This window comes from Arvicola amphibius, chromosome 3 (genome assembly GCF_903992535.2).
Source record: "Arvicola amphibius chromosome 3, mArvAmp1.2, whole genome shotgun sequence".
Taxonomy (NCBI): Eukaryota; Metazoa; Chordata; class Mammalia; order Rodentia; family Cricetidae; genus Arvicola; species Arvicola amphibius.
The window spans coordinates 162,077,463-162,090,976 of record NC_052049.1 but is presented as its reverse complement, the minus strand read 5'-3'; the positions used below and the strand labels follow the sequence as shown (position 1 = coordinate 162,090,976).

At 44.1% G+C, this 13,514-nt stretch overlaps 1 protein-coding gene across 1 annotated transcript in view; it reads right to left on the bottom strand.

The window, feature by feature from the left end:
- Positions 1-766: 766 nt before the first annotated feature.
- Pcolce2 (procollagen C-endopeptidase enhancer 2) overlaps positions 767-13,514 on the bottom strand; it is a 47,884-nt gene continuing 35,136 nt past the window's right edge. Inside the window, exons 5-9 of the mRNA XM_038322678.1 lie at positions 11,476-11,612; positions 8,377-8,531; positions 3,266-3,349; positions 1,340-1,507; positions 767-1,181 (exon numbers count right to left, since the gene is read on the bottom strand). Of these exons, the coding sequence (XP_038178606.1) occupies positions 1,051-1,181; positions 1,340-1,507; positions 3,266-3,349; positions 8,377-8,531; positions 11,476-11,612 (675 nt within the window). The 3' untranslated portion in view covers positions 767-1,050. The remainder of the gene's footprint in view (positions 1,182-1,339; positions 1,508-3,265; positions 3,350-8,376; positions 8,532-11,475; positions 11,613-13,514) is intronic.

Sequence of the window (13,514 nt, the reverse complement as noted above, 5' to 3'; positions counted from 1 at the left end):
GTGTCAGATTCCTTGGAATCTGGAGTTACAGACGGCTGGGGATTGAACCTGAGTCCTCTGGAAGAACAGCCTATGCTTTTAGCCCCTGGGCCATCTCTCCAGCCCCTACTCTTTACTGTTTTTTATGTTTAATCTTTGCAGAGTTTTCTGAGCTATATTATTTGTTTCAAAAGAGCAACTTTCAGCTTTGTTAATGTTGTCTGTTATTTATAGCCACTTTTGACTCAATTTCTGTTCTAAGCATATTTCTCCCCTTGTTGCATGTGTGTTGTGCATGTGCTTGCATGTGTGTGCGGAGGCCAGAGACCAATGACAAGTGTACCTTCATTTACTCTCCTTATTTCTTTGAGGGTCTTTAACTTCACCTGGAGCTCACTGATTCAGCTGGTTTCCAGCAAGCTCTATGGTTCTGCCTGACTCAGTTTCCACAGCCTCCCTATTTAGGAGTATTTCATTTCCGGTGCTGTGCTTACCGTGCATTGGCACTGAACTATAATTGCATCAGAGTCTCATCCCTGGAATTCTTAGAGTGCCAGCTCTGAGCTGACGCAGTGAGAATCTTATGGTAAATAGCATCGTGAACCCTGTTAAACAGGAGGGGTTCCACAGCTATACTTTCTGGGAGAACAAGTTATAATCACTTAAAATATTTTTATTAAGCATCGATTTAAAAAAATGCAGGAGAAAAATGTGACACCTTGGAGCAAATGCTTAAAGGTAACCAAATATCATTATAAATATTGCACTTTATAAAACCCTTCTTATATCTTCATACAATTCAATTCTAGAATATCTTTCTACAGAGACGTATATTACAAGCTGCCTGTGCTTGCTGCTGTCCCCATCAGGCAGCGGGTGGGAGGGGTCTCAGAGAGCGAGGCTTGGAATTTCCACCAGCCACACTGGAGTGGGGCACACCCCCACCACGTGAGGAGTAACAGCCCCATCTCTCAGAATGCTCAGTGTTAAACCATATGGGCCTTTTCTATGTGGGGAGAAGAGATCTTTCAGAGGCGACGAACAAGTCCAGCTGAAGTGGCTGAGCTCAGGCTAACACTGCTTGTTCTTCAGGGCGTTCATGGGTTTCTGGTTCTTATTCTTAAACATCTTGACAAAGCTGTTTGGCATGATTTTGCCATGCCCATCTTCACCCACTTGTCCCATGATAATGTAATTTAAACCTAAAAAAAGAGAACATAAAAATAAATGTTTTTTTTTCTCTTTATGTTCATGACTGAAGGCTTCCTTCCCCATCAGAAGTGGACAATGTGTTAACCTCAACTCCACTTCCCTACCCCAGCCACTGCCTGCTCAGAGAGGCTGTCTGCTCCGTCCTCACCTCTTCTGAGCAGCGGGCACTGCCTGCAGACCACAGTGAGCTTGACGCTCATGTTCTTGCCAGCCTGCTGAATGGCCAGGCTGCCCTCCCTGTAGATGCTGATGATCGAGACTGTGACGTGCAAACTCCCACCGCGGGTGACGGTTGTGATGACGGTGCCCGCTAACACTGTAGAGGAAAACAGATGGTGAAGGCAACTCCAAACAGAGATGAGAATGATTTTCAACCTTTTACATTTCAGAAATGAGAATTTAATGTTAAAGAGTGCTCAAAATTGATGGCTAAAATGGAGGTTAGAAAGGGATTGTGGAGTCAGGCAGTGGTGGTGCACACCTTTAATCATAGCACTTGGGAGGCAAAGGCAGGTGGATCTCTGTGAGTTTGAGGCCAGCCTGGTCTAAAAAGTGAGTTTCAGGACATCCAGGACTGTCACACAGAGAAACCCTGTCTCAAAAAAAACAAAAGAAGAAGAAAAAAAAAGAAGAAAGAAGAAAAAAGAAGGAAGGAAGGAGGAGGAGGAGAAGAAAGAAAAAGGAGGATGAGGAGGAGAAGGAGAAGAGGAAGAGAAAGAGGAAGAGGAGATGGAGATCCTCTTAAAATATTCTAACATGTGGATAGATTGCCACTTAATGGATAGAGTTATGAACCTCACTTACGAGTACTTAGCTGTTTATTTCATTTATAAAATCAAAGTCAAGAACTGAGCTATAACTTAAAGAGTGAGCTGTGTGTTTGTACTAGCACTCCCTAACAGAACCAAAAACTGCCCCCGGGGAGGGATTCCATCCACAGCTGAGAGCTCACTGTCCCTCAGGGATAATGTCTGGTCACTGTGCGATCTAAGTGAGTCATAGACAATAGGCTAAATCTAGTTCTAGACATAGATAACAATGCCGCAGGGCAGTGTGAGCCCCAGCGCTATGTAATATGCCAGGCTCCTAGAGTCCCAAGTCCTAGCACACCTTCCTTTGATCCTGGTGATGGAGGTCACTGCGCAATGTCAGTCTGTAGCCAAGGAAGATGGGGGGAGGGTTCCCCAAGGCACAGAGATGCAACTCCTCGCTCGTCTCCCAAAGAAGACTAACCTGGGTGTGGTCGCAGATACACCTGGCAATATTTGCTTACATTTCTAGGCAGCTGTTTGAACTCAGCACGAAAACTGCAGTAAGACCCTTCCCTACAAGACAGTCCCTAGGCACCAGGCCATTGCCACCACTTAGGGCACTGACAGTGAGCAGGAACTTTGGGAGGGCGGACACGTTTGTTTCTGATAACCTATTTGAGTGCAGCATCTGTCTTTTCCTGATAAGATTAAATTTGGCATCGTTGGTTCTCAAGTGTTTTTCACGATGATGCAAGTTCCTAATTGGGAAAAGTCCCTTAGAAACCCCAAGCTGAGTTTCCCTCCTCGGGGTCCATTTTACAAGAGCGTCAAACGGACGGACGGCAGATTTTTACATTTCCCCTTAGCATGCTGGAAACCCGCGGCTGAGACGATACTTGCACTTCTTTCTGAGAGAGGCCAACTTTTGGATGTGAGTTTAATCATTTAGTGTAGTTGAGCTGAATCCCAGATGTGAGAAAATCATTCTCTGATGCATGAGAAAGAAACAGGGCGAAAAGACTGTGCTGGCTTTTTCATGAAGTCAGCCAGAATACAGAGTGGCAGGGTCATGTGTAAGAGTCAACTCATTAAACTGATATGGGGAAAGGGGGCACTGTTTCTAAAGCCTACTCTTCTCACCGTGAAGCCAAACAGTTCAAAGAGCACAGGTGGACACACTCTGGTAGACAGGGCTATGCTTCCGTGGGTAAATGACTGGTGTTGCCAAACCACCACCAGACAAGCCGAGGGAGTGCCTTGGAGATTAAGCACACAGTCTCAAGTTTCTCATTAGCGAGAAAGGCTGGGTTTCTGTTTCTTACCAAAGTTGCTTGAACAATAATTGCTCTCCAGAGTCCCCATCCGTCTACACTTTTGCTGACACAGGGCCACAGTGGGTTTTAAACCTAATTCGAATAAGAAATTCAAAGAATGGAGTCATGAGATTCAGGAAAGCGAATTCCACTGTAATTGGTGTTTATATCAGAATCTGGTCATCTGAAATCAGCATTCATGTCCCTGAGCCACCAACCCACCACTGCAATGAAATAATTATGAACCGTGCAGAGAAATTCTTCATTCTACCAACTACTGTTCTTTCTCACAGGAACTCAATACTCTCCACTGAATTTTAAACCTGAGATCAAAGATAATCCAAATTTAGCCTTGTTCTCTTCTTCCTTTGTATCAGCGGCCCTCACCCTTCCTAATGCTGCTACCCCTTAATACATACAGTTCCTCATGTTGTGGTGACCCCAACCATAAAATTATTTCATTGTTTGCCAGCACTCGGGAGGCAGAGGCAGGCGGATCTCTGAGTTCGAGGCCAGCCTGGTCTACAAGAGCTAGCTCCAGGACAGGCTCTAGAAACTACAGGGAAACCCTGTCTCGAAAAACAAAACAAAAAAAAAATTATTTCATTGCTACTTCATAACTGTAACTTTGCTACTTTTACAAATCATAATGTAAATATTTTAGGAGGTAGAGTTTTACCAAAGGGGTCGTGACCCACAGGTTGAGAACCAATGCTTTATATGAACTCCACACTGTAATAGAATTAACCTGTGTGCCCAGCTTAGGGAAAACAAACAAACAAACAAACAAACATAAACCAAAAAAGCAGCATAGCCAATCTGAACTGATAGAACACAGGTTAATCCTTCATAAGAGGAATTCTATGGTGTTCTCATGAGGGCAAGAGGTGCTTTCTTGGTGTAAATATGTAAATAGTTCTTATTTAAAATATGCAGCCATCTAGATGCCATTGTTCAGGAGCTTAGGAAAGCTACTTTCATGTAAAGTGTTAGGCTTGATGCCAGGAATCCCTGAGTATTAATTTTGAACGCAGTATGGGCTGTAAGGATCTCAACGTAACACAGTTATTGGATTCATCCATCAAGTTATAGGTAAAATTAGACCCAACCACAGTGGCTCTCAGTTGGCGGTGACTTTGTTCTGCAGGTGACATCTGACGATCATAGGCAACATTTGCCCTAACTAGTGAGGCAACAATGCCTCTAGTTCACAGCTTAAACTGTCGCCCTGGCACAAACTGAGACCTATCAGGGAAAGGACAATCTTATCTGAGAAAACGCCTCCATAACACTGGCATGCAGACAAATCTCTAGGGCATTTTCTTGACTAACGATCACACACTGTGGGCGGTGCCATCCCTGGGCTGGTGGTCCCAGGCTGTATGAGAAAGCAGGCTAAGCAAGTTTCAAGGAGCAAGCCAGTAAGCAGCTCTCCTTCATGGCCTCTGTACCAGTTCTTGCCTTGACTTTCCTGGATGGTGAGCTACAAGCTATAAGATGAAGTAAATAGACTTCACAGCAACAGAAACCCTAGCTAAGACTGCACTGCAGCTCATATGGGGTTCTGTAATTGATTGAGGGGGTCACAAAGAGTTTGGCAATGCTCAAAGGTTCCTGAATGTACGGTGGCCAAAAACTAATTCAATTACATTATATTATAATATATATTGAATTATTATATATAATATATATGTATATATATGTATGTGTGTGCATGTATGTGTATATATATATCTGGGGTGTTTGTGGCAGTGTTGGCCTGAGGTGCACTGGGAACTGCAGCCTTGGGTCGGAACTCAGTGCTTCTTTCAGCCGACAGTCAGGCCCCATCACCCCGGTCAACACTGCCTGAAATACCTTGGTTCAGATTCCAGGGGGCAGAGTCTACTGCATTAAGTGACCATCACATTTTTACTGTATTTACAAAGTTTCCTCTCCTTACAAAACACAGAAATTAGTTTATCCAAGGACGTTTCCCTGGGGAAACAAACAACTCCCAAGGGTGGGTTACATGCCTAGCAGTAGACACCAGCAGAAAACACTCAACAGCATCTGTGGTGGTCGTCTCATGATGTTAAAGCAAAGCATTTTTTTTAGCTTCATAGATCCTTTGTGTATATACTATGGCTTTTGTTTTTTATGGTTTTGTTTTTTTATGGGATTTCTGTGTATGTGAATGTGTGTCTCTGAATCTCTATGTATTTCTTCAGGTGTTTTTAGGCAGGCAAAGTAACACAGCTTCATAGAGTTAAGCAAATGGAACATAAAAGAATGCAGCACATCTTTGCATCATTAAACAAATGTTCCATAGCATGAACGAATGCAACACATCCTGAATTAAATATTTCGCAACAGCCTACCTCATCTTCTGGTCTTTATTTCAATTTCTGCACTCAGGATCTTTGGCCCTGGCTCTCAGCCTTTCTCCCTAGGCATTCTTACACCATCTCCAAGAGGTCCATCCTCCTCATGGACGAACCCTCAAGGGTCCACCATTTTTGGGTGGTTCTAGTTTCAGCCTCATTAGGGACTATCCTCTGGTCTATGTACCACTCAAACCCAGGCTCACAAGTCCTCAAGTAAAACCATGTATTGCTGATCTCTTAATCAGCATATTTAGACATCCTCATATCCTGGGTAGCCACCTCTCTTTCAGGCTTGTTTATTTAATCTAATGGCTACCCCATCCCAACGTCGGAGGGTCAGTGATTTGAGCTCCCACATGGTCCCTAATCAATCAACACTAGCTCGCTTTTACTTGCTTAGTTATAGCAACTGGTTTCTACAGTTTGTTTTTCAGCCAACTATTTTCTTTACAGTCATTTAAACTGTCCTGTTCCCTCTCTCTTTCAACCACCAGAAGTCCTGCAGGAGAATGCTCTTTTTGGTGCCTACATTGAAGTCAACTGGAAGAACAGGTGTCTAAACTACTGAGCCATCTCCCCAGCCTTAGAAGTCCCATTGCATATTCATGACCCTGACTCTATATACACCTCTCCCTCTGGCCTGGCGGCCCAAATGTCTGCCAGCATAACATGTCTCAGAGGCACTTCAAGCCTTCATTTGTGACTCCTGTTTCCCAGTCTGCTTCAGGGAACAGAAACCTCTCCCCCCACAGTTGCGCAAGTCAGTGACTTGGGAGATACTGTCCAGCTAGCTGCCAGGGCTCTGTCACTGTCCTCGGCTCACCGCTGGTCTCTGTATTTGTGTCACAGCATAGTTTAGCCAAACAGCTAAGAGCATGTTCATCATCTTGTTCCTTATAATTCATTCACTTCATTCAGTCACGATGTGGTCCATGCAGAGTTGGCAGATGCTAGTGATAAGGTAAGATCAAGGAAGGCAGAGGCGACCGTGAGAACGTCCACTGATGTTCAGGATGAGCTTGGGCAAACAAGACTATAGGCTTGAAGCAGACGGTGTGCTCAAGGCAAGCTGAGCCTGACAAGCCTTCGTTTAAGTGTTGCGAGATGGTTGGGAGCTCGCTGCAACCCACATTTGCAGTTTTAGAGAAAGTTCAAGTTGGAGCTAAAAGCCAGAAAGCCGCTGGCACCGTGGGTCTGTCCAGAAAGTTCACGACATGAGGCAGCGTGCAGCCAGGCCACAAGCTGGCTGATTTGTGGAGCAGGAGCGCTCAGAGAAAGTAGAATTTGTCTAGGTTCGCTATCTTTGCTCATTTTATTAAACTTTAACTATTCGGATAAACTGAGACAGACAGAAAACTATAATATTCTATAATGGTAAAGCGTTCTGCATTTATGGTTTATTTTGATGCTAAAGAATCTTCAATTAAATCTTCAACTTAGGTTTTTAAAGCTCAGACTTACCAGGGGAAAATCTGTAAAATCCTAGCCATACAAAAGCTGTTAACTTGTAAACTATTCATTTAGTACCAAGCTTTATTTAGCCTCTGGGGCACGCCTGTGTTCTATCAGAGGAGGGCAAAAAGCCTAGCTATTATCTCTCACTTTAATCCTGGCCCTAATTTGAGGTTTCTAATCTGAGTTCCTGAATTCCCACAGGGTGGAACAGTTAGTTAGGCCATAGAGACCAGATACCAGGCCCCACTGCCTTTGTAACTTCTTAGATCACGACCCCCGAGTGTCTGCAGCTTCTGTAATTAGTGAACAGTTTTGCTTGATTTACTCCAATATATATATATACACACACACACACACACACACACACACATATATATATATATATGACATCTTCTAAGATGCGGGAAAAACCCCCAAATCTTTAAACCGGCTGTTGTTAAAAACTGGCAGATATCAAAGCCCTAGAACATTAACCTAAAATGGAATTTTCTGTAATAAAATGAAAATTGTAAGAAGATAGAAAGGAGAGGGAAGGTGACCCAGAACCACAGTCATCAAGTTATAAACAGGAAGACTGTTCTAGAATCCAGCAGCACTATAGTGTGACTACATAATTCATTGTATTATAAACAGTTAAAATAGTAAGTTTAAAAACCTTTTTGTTATGGGAAGGTGTGTTTGCAGAGGTCAGAGGACGACTCTGTGGGATTCTCTTTTTCCACTTAGGTGGGTCCAGGGAGCAAAGTCAGGTTCCACCCTTGCACGGCGAGCACCTCTTCCTGCGGAACCTCCCCAGCCCTAAATTATATATTCTAGGGACTAGAAGAGATGGGCTCAGATTTGAGATGGCAAATATTTAAGGAGACAGAAATGATAGTTACTATGGTTTGACCATTGTATGTATGTATGCATGGATCAAATTCTATATGTCACAAATATGTGCCAATTATTATGTTAAATTAAAAAAAACAATGAAGGGAAGAATTTTGCCATGTACCAGTAAGGGAACACTGGGCTTATAAAGACAGTGTTTATATTATAATCAGCTTGCTTGCCTGTAAGTCTTAGATGGCCATTGTTTTCGCCCATGGCTAATGCAAGCCACTAGCTGGTTAGCATTCTTGCCTGCCTTTCTTTTATCAATGAAATTTCATTATTGTCTCACCCAAGTTTTCATCTAGTTGTTTCTCTTTCTGGTACCTTCATATTTTGCCTGAAAATAAGAAGAGTTTCTACTTCCAAAGACTTCTTTTTAGAGTACTAAAGTATTAGCGCCAACTTGCAAACAGCAGAACTTACCTGGGGTCACGGGGATCGTGGTGGTGACAGGCATGGCTGTAGTTGTGGGAATTTTCTTGGGCCTGAATTTGTAGTGACCAATAAATCCATCTGCTGTTAAACTTAAGTCTGATAAAAACTGAATGAGAAGTTCATTTCTCTCAGACACGATCGGCCTAGGAGAGAAACACATTTATTAAGTTTACATGACACCTCTCTGAAAATGTCAAATCTTGTAGCTTTTTTTCTTTCTTTGTTGTTGTTTTTGTTTTTCTGAGACAGGCTTTCTCTGGGTAGTCCTGGCTATCCTGGAACTTGCATTGAAGATGAGGCTGGCCTTGAACTCAGAGACCTTCAGGCCTCTTCCTCCCAAGTGCTAGGACTAAAGGCGTGAACCATCACACCTGGCTAAAACTTCTAGCTTTTTATTCATTTGTTGACAATAGATTAGCAACTTGCTGTAAATATAAATTCAAAACGCTTAAAAGAATACAAGTCCTAGCACTGGACCTTCATAAGGACCCTATTGTCATCCTCTTTCTGTAGAATAGGTAACTGAACCTAAAATTCAGTGATCTTCCCAAGCACGCAGGAACCAGGATTTGAACCCAGGGCCCAGAGACTCTGGAAATAGTGGACGATGTTGGGACCAGAGTGAACACTGTTTCCCTTGCCCGACTCGTGAGTCTGAACAGAGTCTGCCACTCACACCGGCTGCGGCTGCTGGAGAATCTGAGGGGCAGAGGTGATGACACAGAGGGGCTCAAAGACACCACACTTCATCTCTAAAGGGCGGTCTAACGCCTGCCATGGCGGCTTTTCTCTTTATAATCCCCGCCAGGGCAATGCTGATAGGAAAGAGAGCAGGTGACTCCTGATCGGTAGCCATAACGCCATGAGGAGCTCTCGCGTTAGGGACGTGTTGGTTAGTTGGAACCACAGGGTTAGAGCTGAAGTAAGCCTCGAAGGCCCCCTGCATCTTAGTGGTCGTTGTATGAAGCGCCAGTCTCACTTCAGCTGCTGTTATTTCCTAAACGATGGCGACAGAGCCGTTTGCTAATTTTATTTAAAAATTAATTCATAAGTAGAAAGAGATGAAACAAGTTATATGATTGAGTCAGTCAGTGATTTGATGAAGTTCCTTTTGCATTTGGGCTGTGACAGCCATGATGAGCAGCTCCCTTCGGCACCACCTGCTGGGAGCAGGCAGATCCGTACTTGAACAGACCAGAGGGAAGAACTGTGGACTGCCTCTGTCTTGAGTGAAAGCCGTGTGACGCGAGTGTGGGACCAACAGAAGCAGGTGTCCTATGACCTCCGTCATTTCCCATCCCCAAAGCAGCTAGGACCGTGCAAAGAATGCTTCAGGGATTCAAGCTCTTAACAGAAACATTTTAACTTGTTATGAAAACCATGAATTAAGCTGGGCAGTGGTGGTGCACACTTTTAATCCCAGTGCTCAGGAGGCTGAGGCAGGCAGATCTCTGAGTTCGAGACTAGGTTGGTCTACAGAGTGAGTTCTGGGACAGTCATGGCTACACAGAGAAACCCTGCCTGGAAAAACAAACAAACAAGCAAACAAACAAAAACAGAAAAGGAAAAAGAAAATATGAAATAAAAATTTTAAACTTCCCTGTAGATGATTCTCACCTACAATTACAAACAAGACACACTAATCTTGTTTAAATGATAAATTGCTACAAGCACTCCCTAAAGGAAACAATGGAGTCCAGTCAGGGTGGCCTACACAAGAAGGTGCCGTTCTGGTGACCAGGCCCTGACTTTTCTTTGAACTAACTTGGAGACATTGTATCAGAAATTGATTTTTTTTCAAGGAAGAGTATTTTAGTAACAAAATTAGATTTTTGCTGTAGTGCTTTGTGGAACTATAACAGACCACAGTGCACTGAGAACCCAGCACTGCAACTACAAGCTGACGTTTTGGAATAACTAGGAAGGGGAGACAAGGGTGGAGAAGCTGAAAGCTTATGACAAACCCAGGAGTTCTATCTGATGGAGATCTGCTTGAAGCCTTGCTTTTCCTGCTGCTAGCCCATGGCTGGGCTGGTGACAGAGACACCATCTCCAGCAAATAGAGAAAATATATTCTTTTCATCCAAAATGGTTGCAGGGAGAAGAAAAAACCACAGAAATCATTCAAGATATTTGAGTGGCAGATGTTTTTCCCCCTTTAAGGCGAGAAAGGAGTCTAACCCAGGCAGCTGTATCGGGATTCCGGAACGTCTCGAGCAGGAGGACTGAGGACTAAGAAATAAAGGGATAACAAGAGGAATGAGTTAAAGCTGGGGTTAGGTGAGCCACAGGGGCTGACGACCCAGGCCAACGAGTTAACTAGGATCACAGTTCCTTACATACCCCTCAAATGGGGAAGCAGAAAAAAAGGCATAAGCATGAGACAGCAGAATTACAGGGAGCTCAGAATAGCTCAAGTTCCCCTTTAGGGAGGTACATTTCGGGACAGCAAACAATGCGTTTCCCACCCTAGTGTCTGGAACATTTAACCATGTACATACAAGGGTGGGGGTGGGGCAGGTCAACTGCCAGTTCCCAAACTCCCCCCTCGCCCCACCCACCATGCCCTCTCCCCAGTCTGTAGCTGGCCTTGCTTGGCATGACTAGGTGAGGGGCAAATGCCCACATGGCATCATCAGAGCCAATGGGCAGTGTCCAGTCCAGGCTAGCCCCCAACACGCGTCAACATGGCTTTTCCCCAGCATTCTGATAGACACCGAGGAACAAGTGTTTCAGCGCTACACGGATCCTCCTAGGGAAACAAGTCCCTGGCTCTTTCTTTTCTTCTCAGAAGTTCCCATTCTTCCTGATGCTTGAGCTCCCTTAGCAGGTCTGTGACACGGGTGGGGGCGTCTGCCCCTGGGGCACCGCCAGCCCTGCCTCCATGTGTGCACGTGGATGCTGGACCCCGTGTTTGGGTGCCTGGTCTTCGCTGCTGCTGGTGGACAGGGCTCCACTGTTAGGGGACCCAAACCTTTGCCAGTAAACAACATAACGTTTTCCAGAAAAGAAAGGTAATTAGGGAACTTAGTAGGACGTAGGTTTAGAGTCCTTAAAATACTGGTGATACAAATGGGCACTACTTACACAGGTGGGCTGTCACCACAGAACTTTCCAATTCTTCTAGCGTCGTTGACTTCCCCACCGTTAAACACAGCCACATAGTCGTACCGGCAGTAGTTGTCTCGCTCGACATCGAACTTCTCAAACTTTAGCTCTATAAGCTTCAGGGAGCGCACAGCATGGAAACGTCAGTAACCTGAAACTATGGTAACTGTATGGTACACATGGTTATAACTACACGGTAACCGTATGGTACACATGGTTATAACTACACGGTAACCGTATGGTACACATGGTTATAACTACATGGTAACTGTATGGTACACATGGTTATAACTACATGGTAACCGTATGGTACACATGGTTATAACTACATGGTAACCGTATGGTACACATGGTTATAACTACACGGTAACCGTATGGTACACATGGTTATAACTACATGGTAACCGTATGGTACACATGGTTATAACTACACAGTAACCGTATGGTACACATGGTTATAACTACACGGTAACCGTATGGTACACATGGTTATAACTACACGGTAACCGTATGGTACACATGGTTATAACTACACGGTAACCGTATGGTACACATGGTTATAACTACACGGTAACCGTATGGTACACATGGTTATAACTACATGGTAACCGTATGGTACACATGGTTATAACTACATGGTAACTGTATGGTACACATCTATCATGGCGACTATAAATAATAATAATGTACATTTAAAATTGCTAAGAGCATAGAGTTTACACGTTGTCAAGGTGCGCAACTACAAGTGTAACCATGCTCGATGAGGGATATGCTAATTAGTTTAATCGTAATGTTTCATAAGCTATGCACCATCAAAGCATCACACTCTATATTGTAGGTATTTACAATGTTTATTTGCCAAGTATACCTCAATAAACCTAGGGAGAAAAAGAATAAAAGGGGGGATCTATCTGAAACCCGGGTGTGTGTTGGAGTGATAAAGGGACCTGTATACCAAATCCATTCTTCTCTGGAAAACAATGAACAGAAATCAAAAGTATTGTCTAAGATCTGGGTGTGGCATGTGCGCACGGGGTGTATGGTCATGAGACGTGTAGATTTCCCCTTTTGGGAGGAGACAAACGTTCTGATCATTTGTAAAGGAGTCAGCTTTGGGACGAAAGGCTCGGGGACCTGGGAGCTGACTAGAGCCGCTGAAGCGTGAGGCCTGCACTGCGCACACTCCAAGTGCAGTCACGTGAAGCTGACTAGAGCCGCTGAAGAGTGAGGCCTGCACCGTCGTCACGCGGGGCGTGCTTTATTTTTGAAGAGGGTGCACAGAAGAACTGATACACAAAGTGAGTTTTTAAACCTTTCCTTTTTTCCCCTCTAGTACTAAGAACAGTGTCCTAAGTCAGTCATGTGACTAGCACATTTTACTTTCATAAACCATCATTATTCCCCTGCTACCCTTAACAAGCAGTTTTGCTGGGAACATTTTCAGTAGAAAAATCTTCCTGGGTCACTAACACCTGTGGCGCTTAGCGGCTATCCAGTCTTACTGGGCTCTAGGTAGCCAGGGACCCTGTCTGCTAATTCATGGAGGATTATGGAAATTAATTCCCACTAGACGAAGGTTATTCATTCCCAGCTCAAGACGATGCTTGCACATCAGTCCGAGCAAAGGCGGCAAGAGCAAGGGTGTTTCAGTTGGACACAGGCCAATTTTGATTGCATCATAAGTGCCATACATGTGATATTCACCTGCCTCTAAGAAGGCAGCCTCTATAGTGGGGGAGTCCTGCCTTAGTCATGCTAAAAATTGCTTTCAACTATGTTTCAAAATCTCCACTGGGGCCACTGACTTTTCACCGGCAACTAATAAAATACTTTCCATTTAAAGATTGGCTGAACTTACTTGCCCTAAAAATGAAAGAGCTTTTGGAGAGGCGGTTAAAAGGGACTAAGAGGAGAGAGGGGAAAGCTGGGACTTCTCCAGAGGCATCTGAAGAACATTCCAGGGACTGCACAGAAATTCCACAGGGTTTAATTTTCCTGCTGTTTTTCCTCTTTGGACA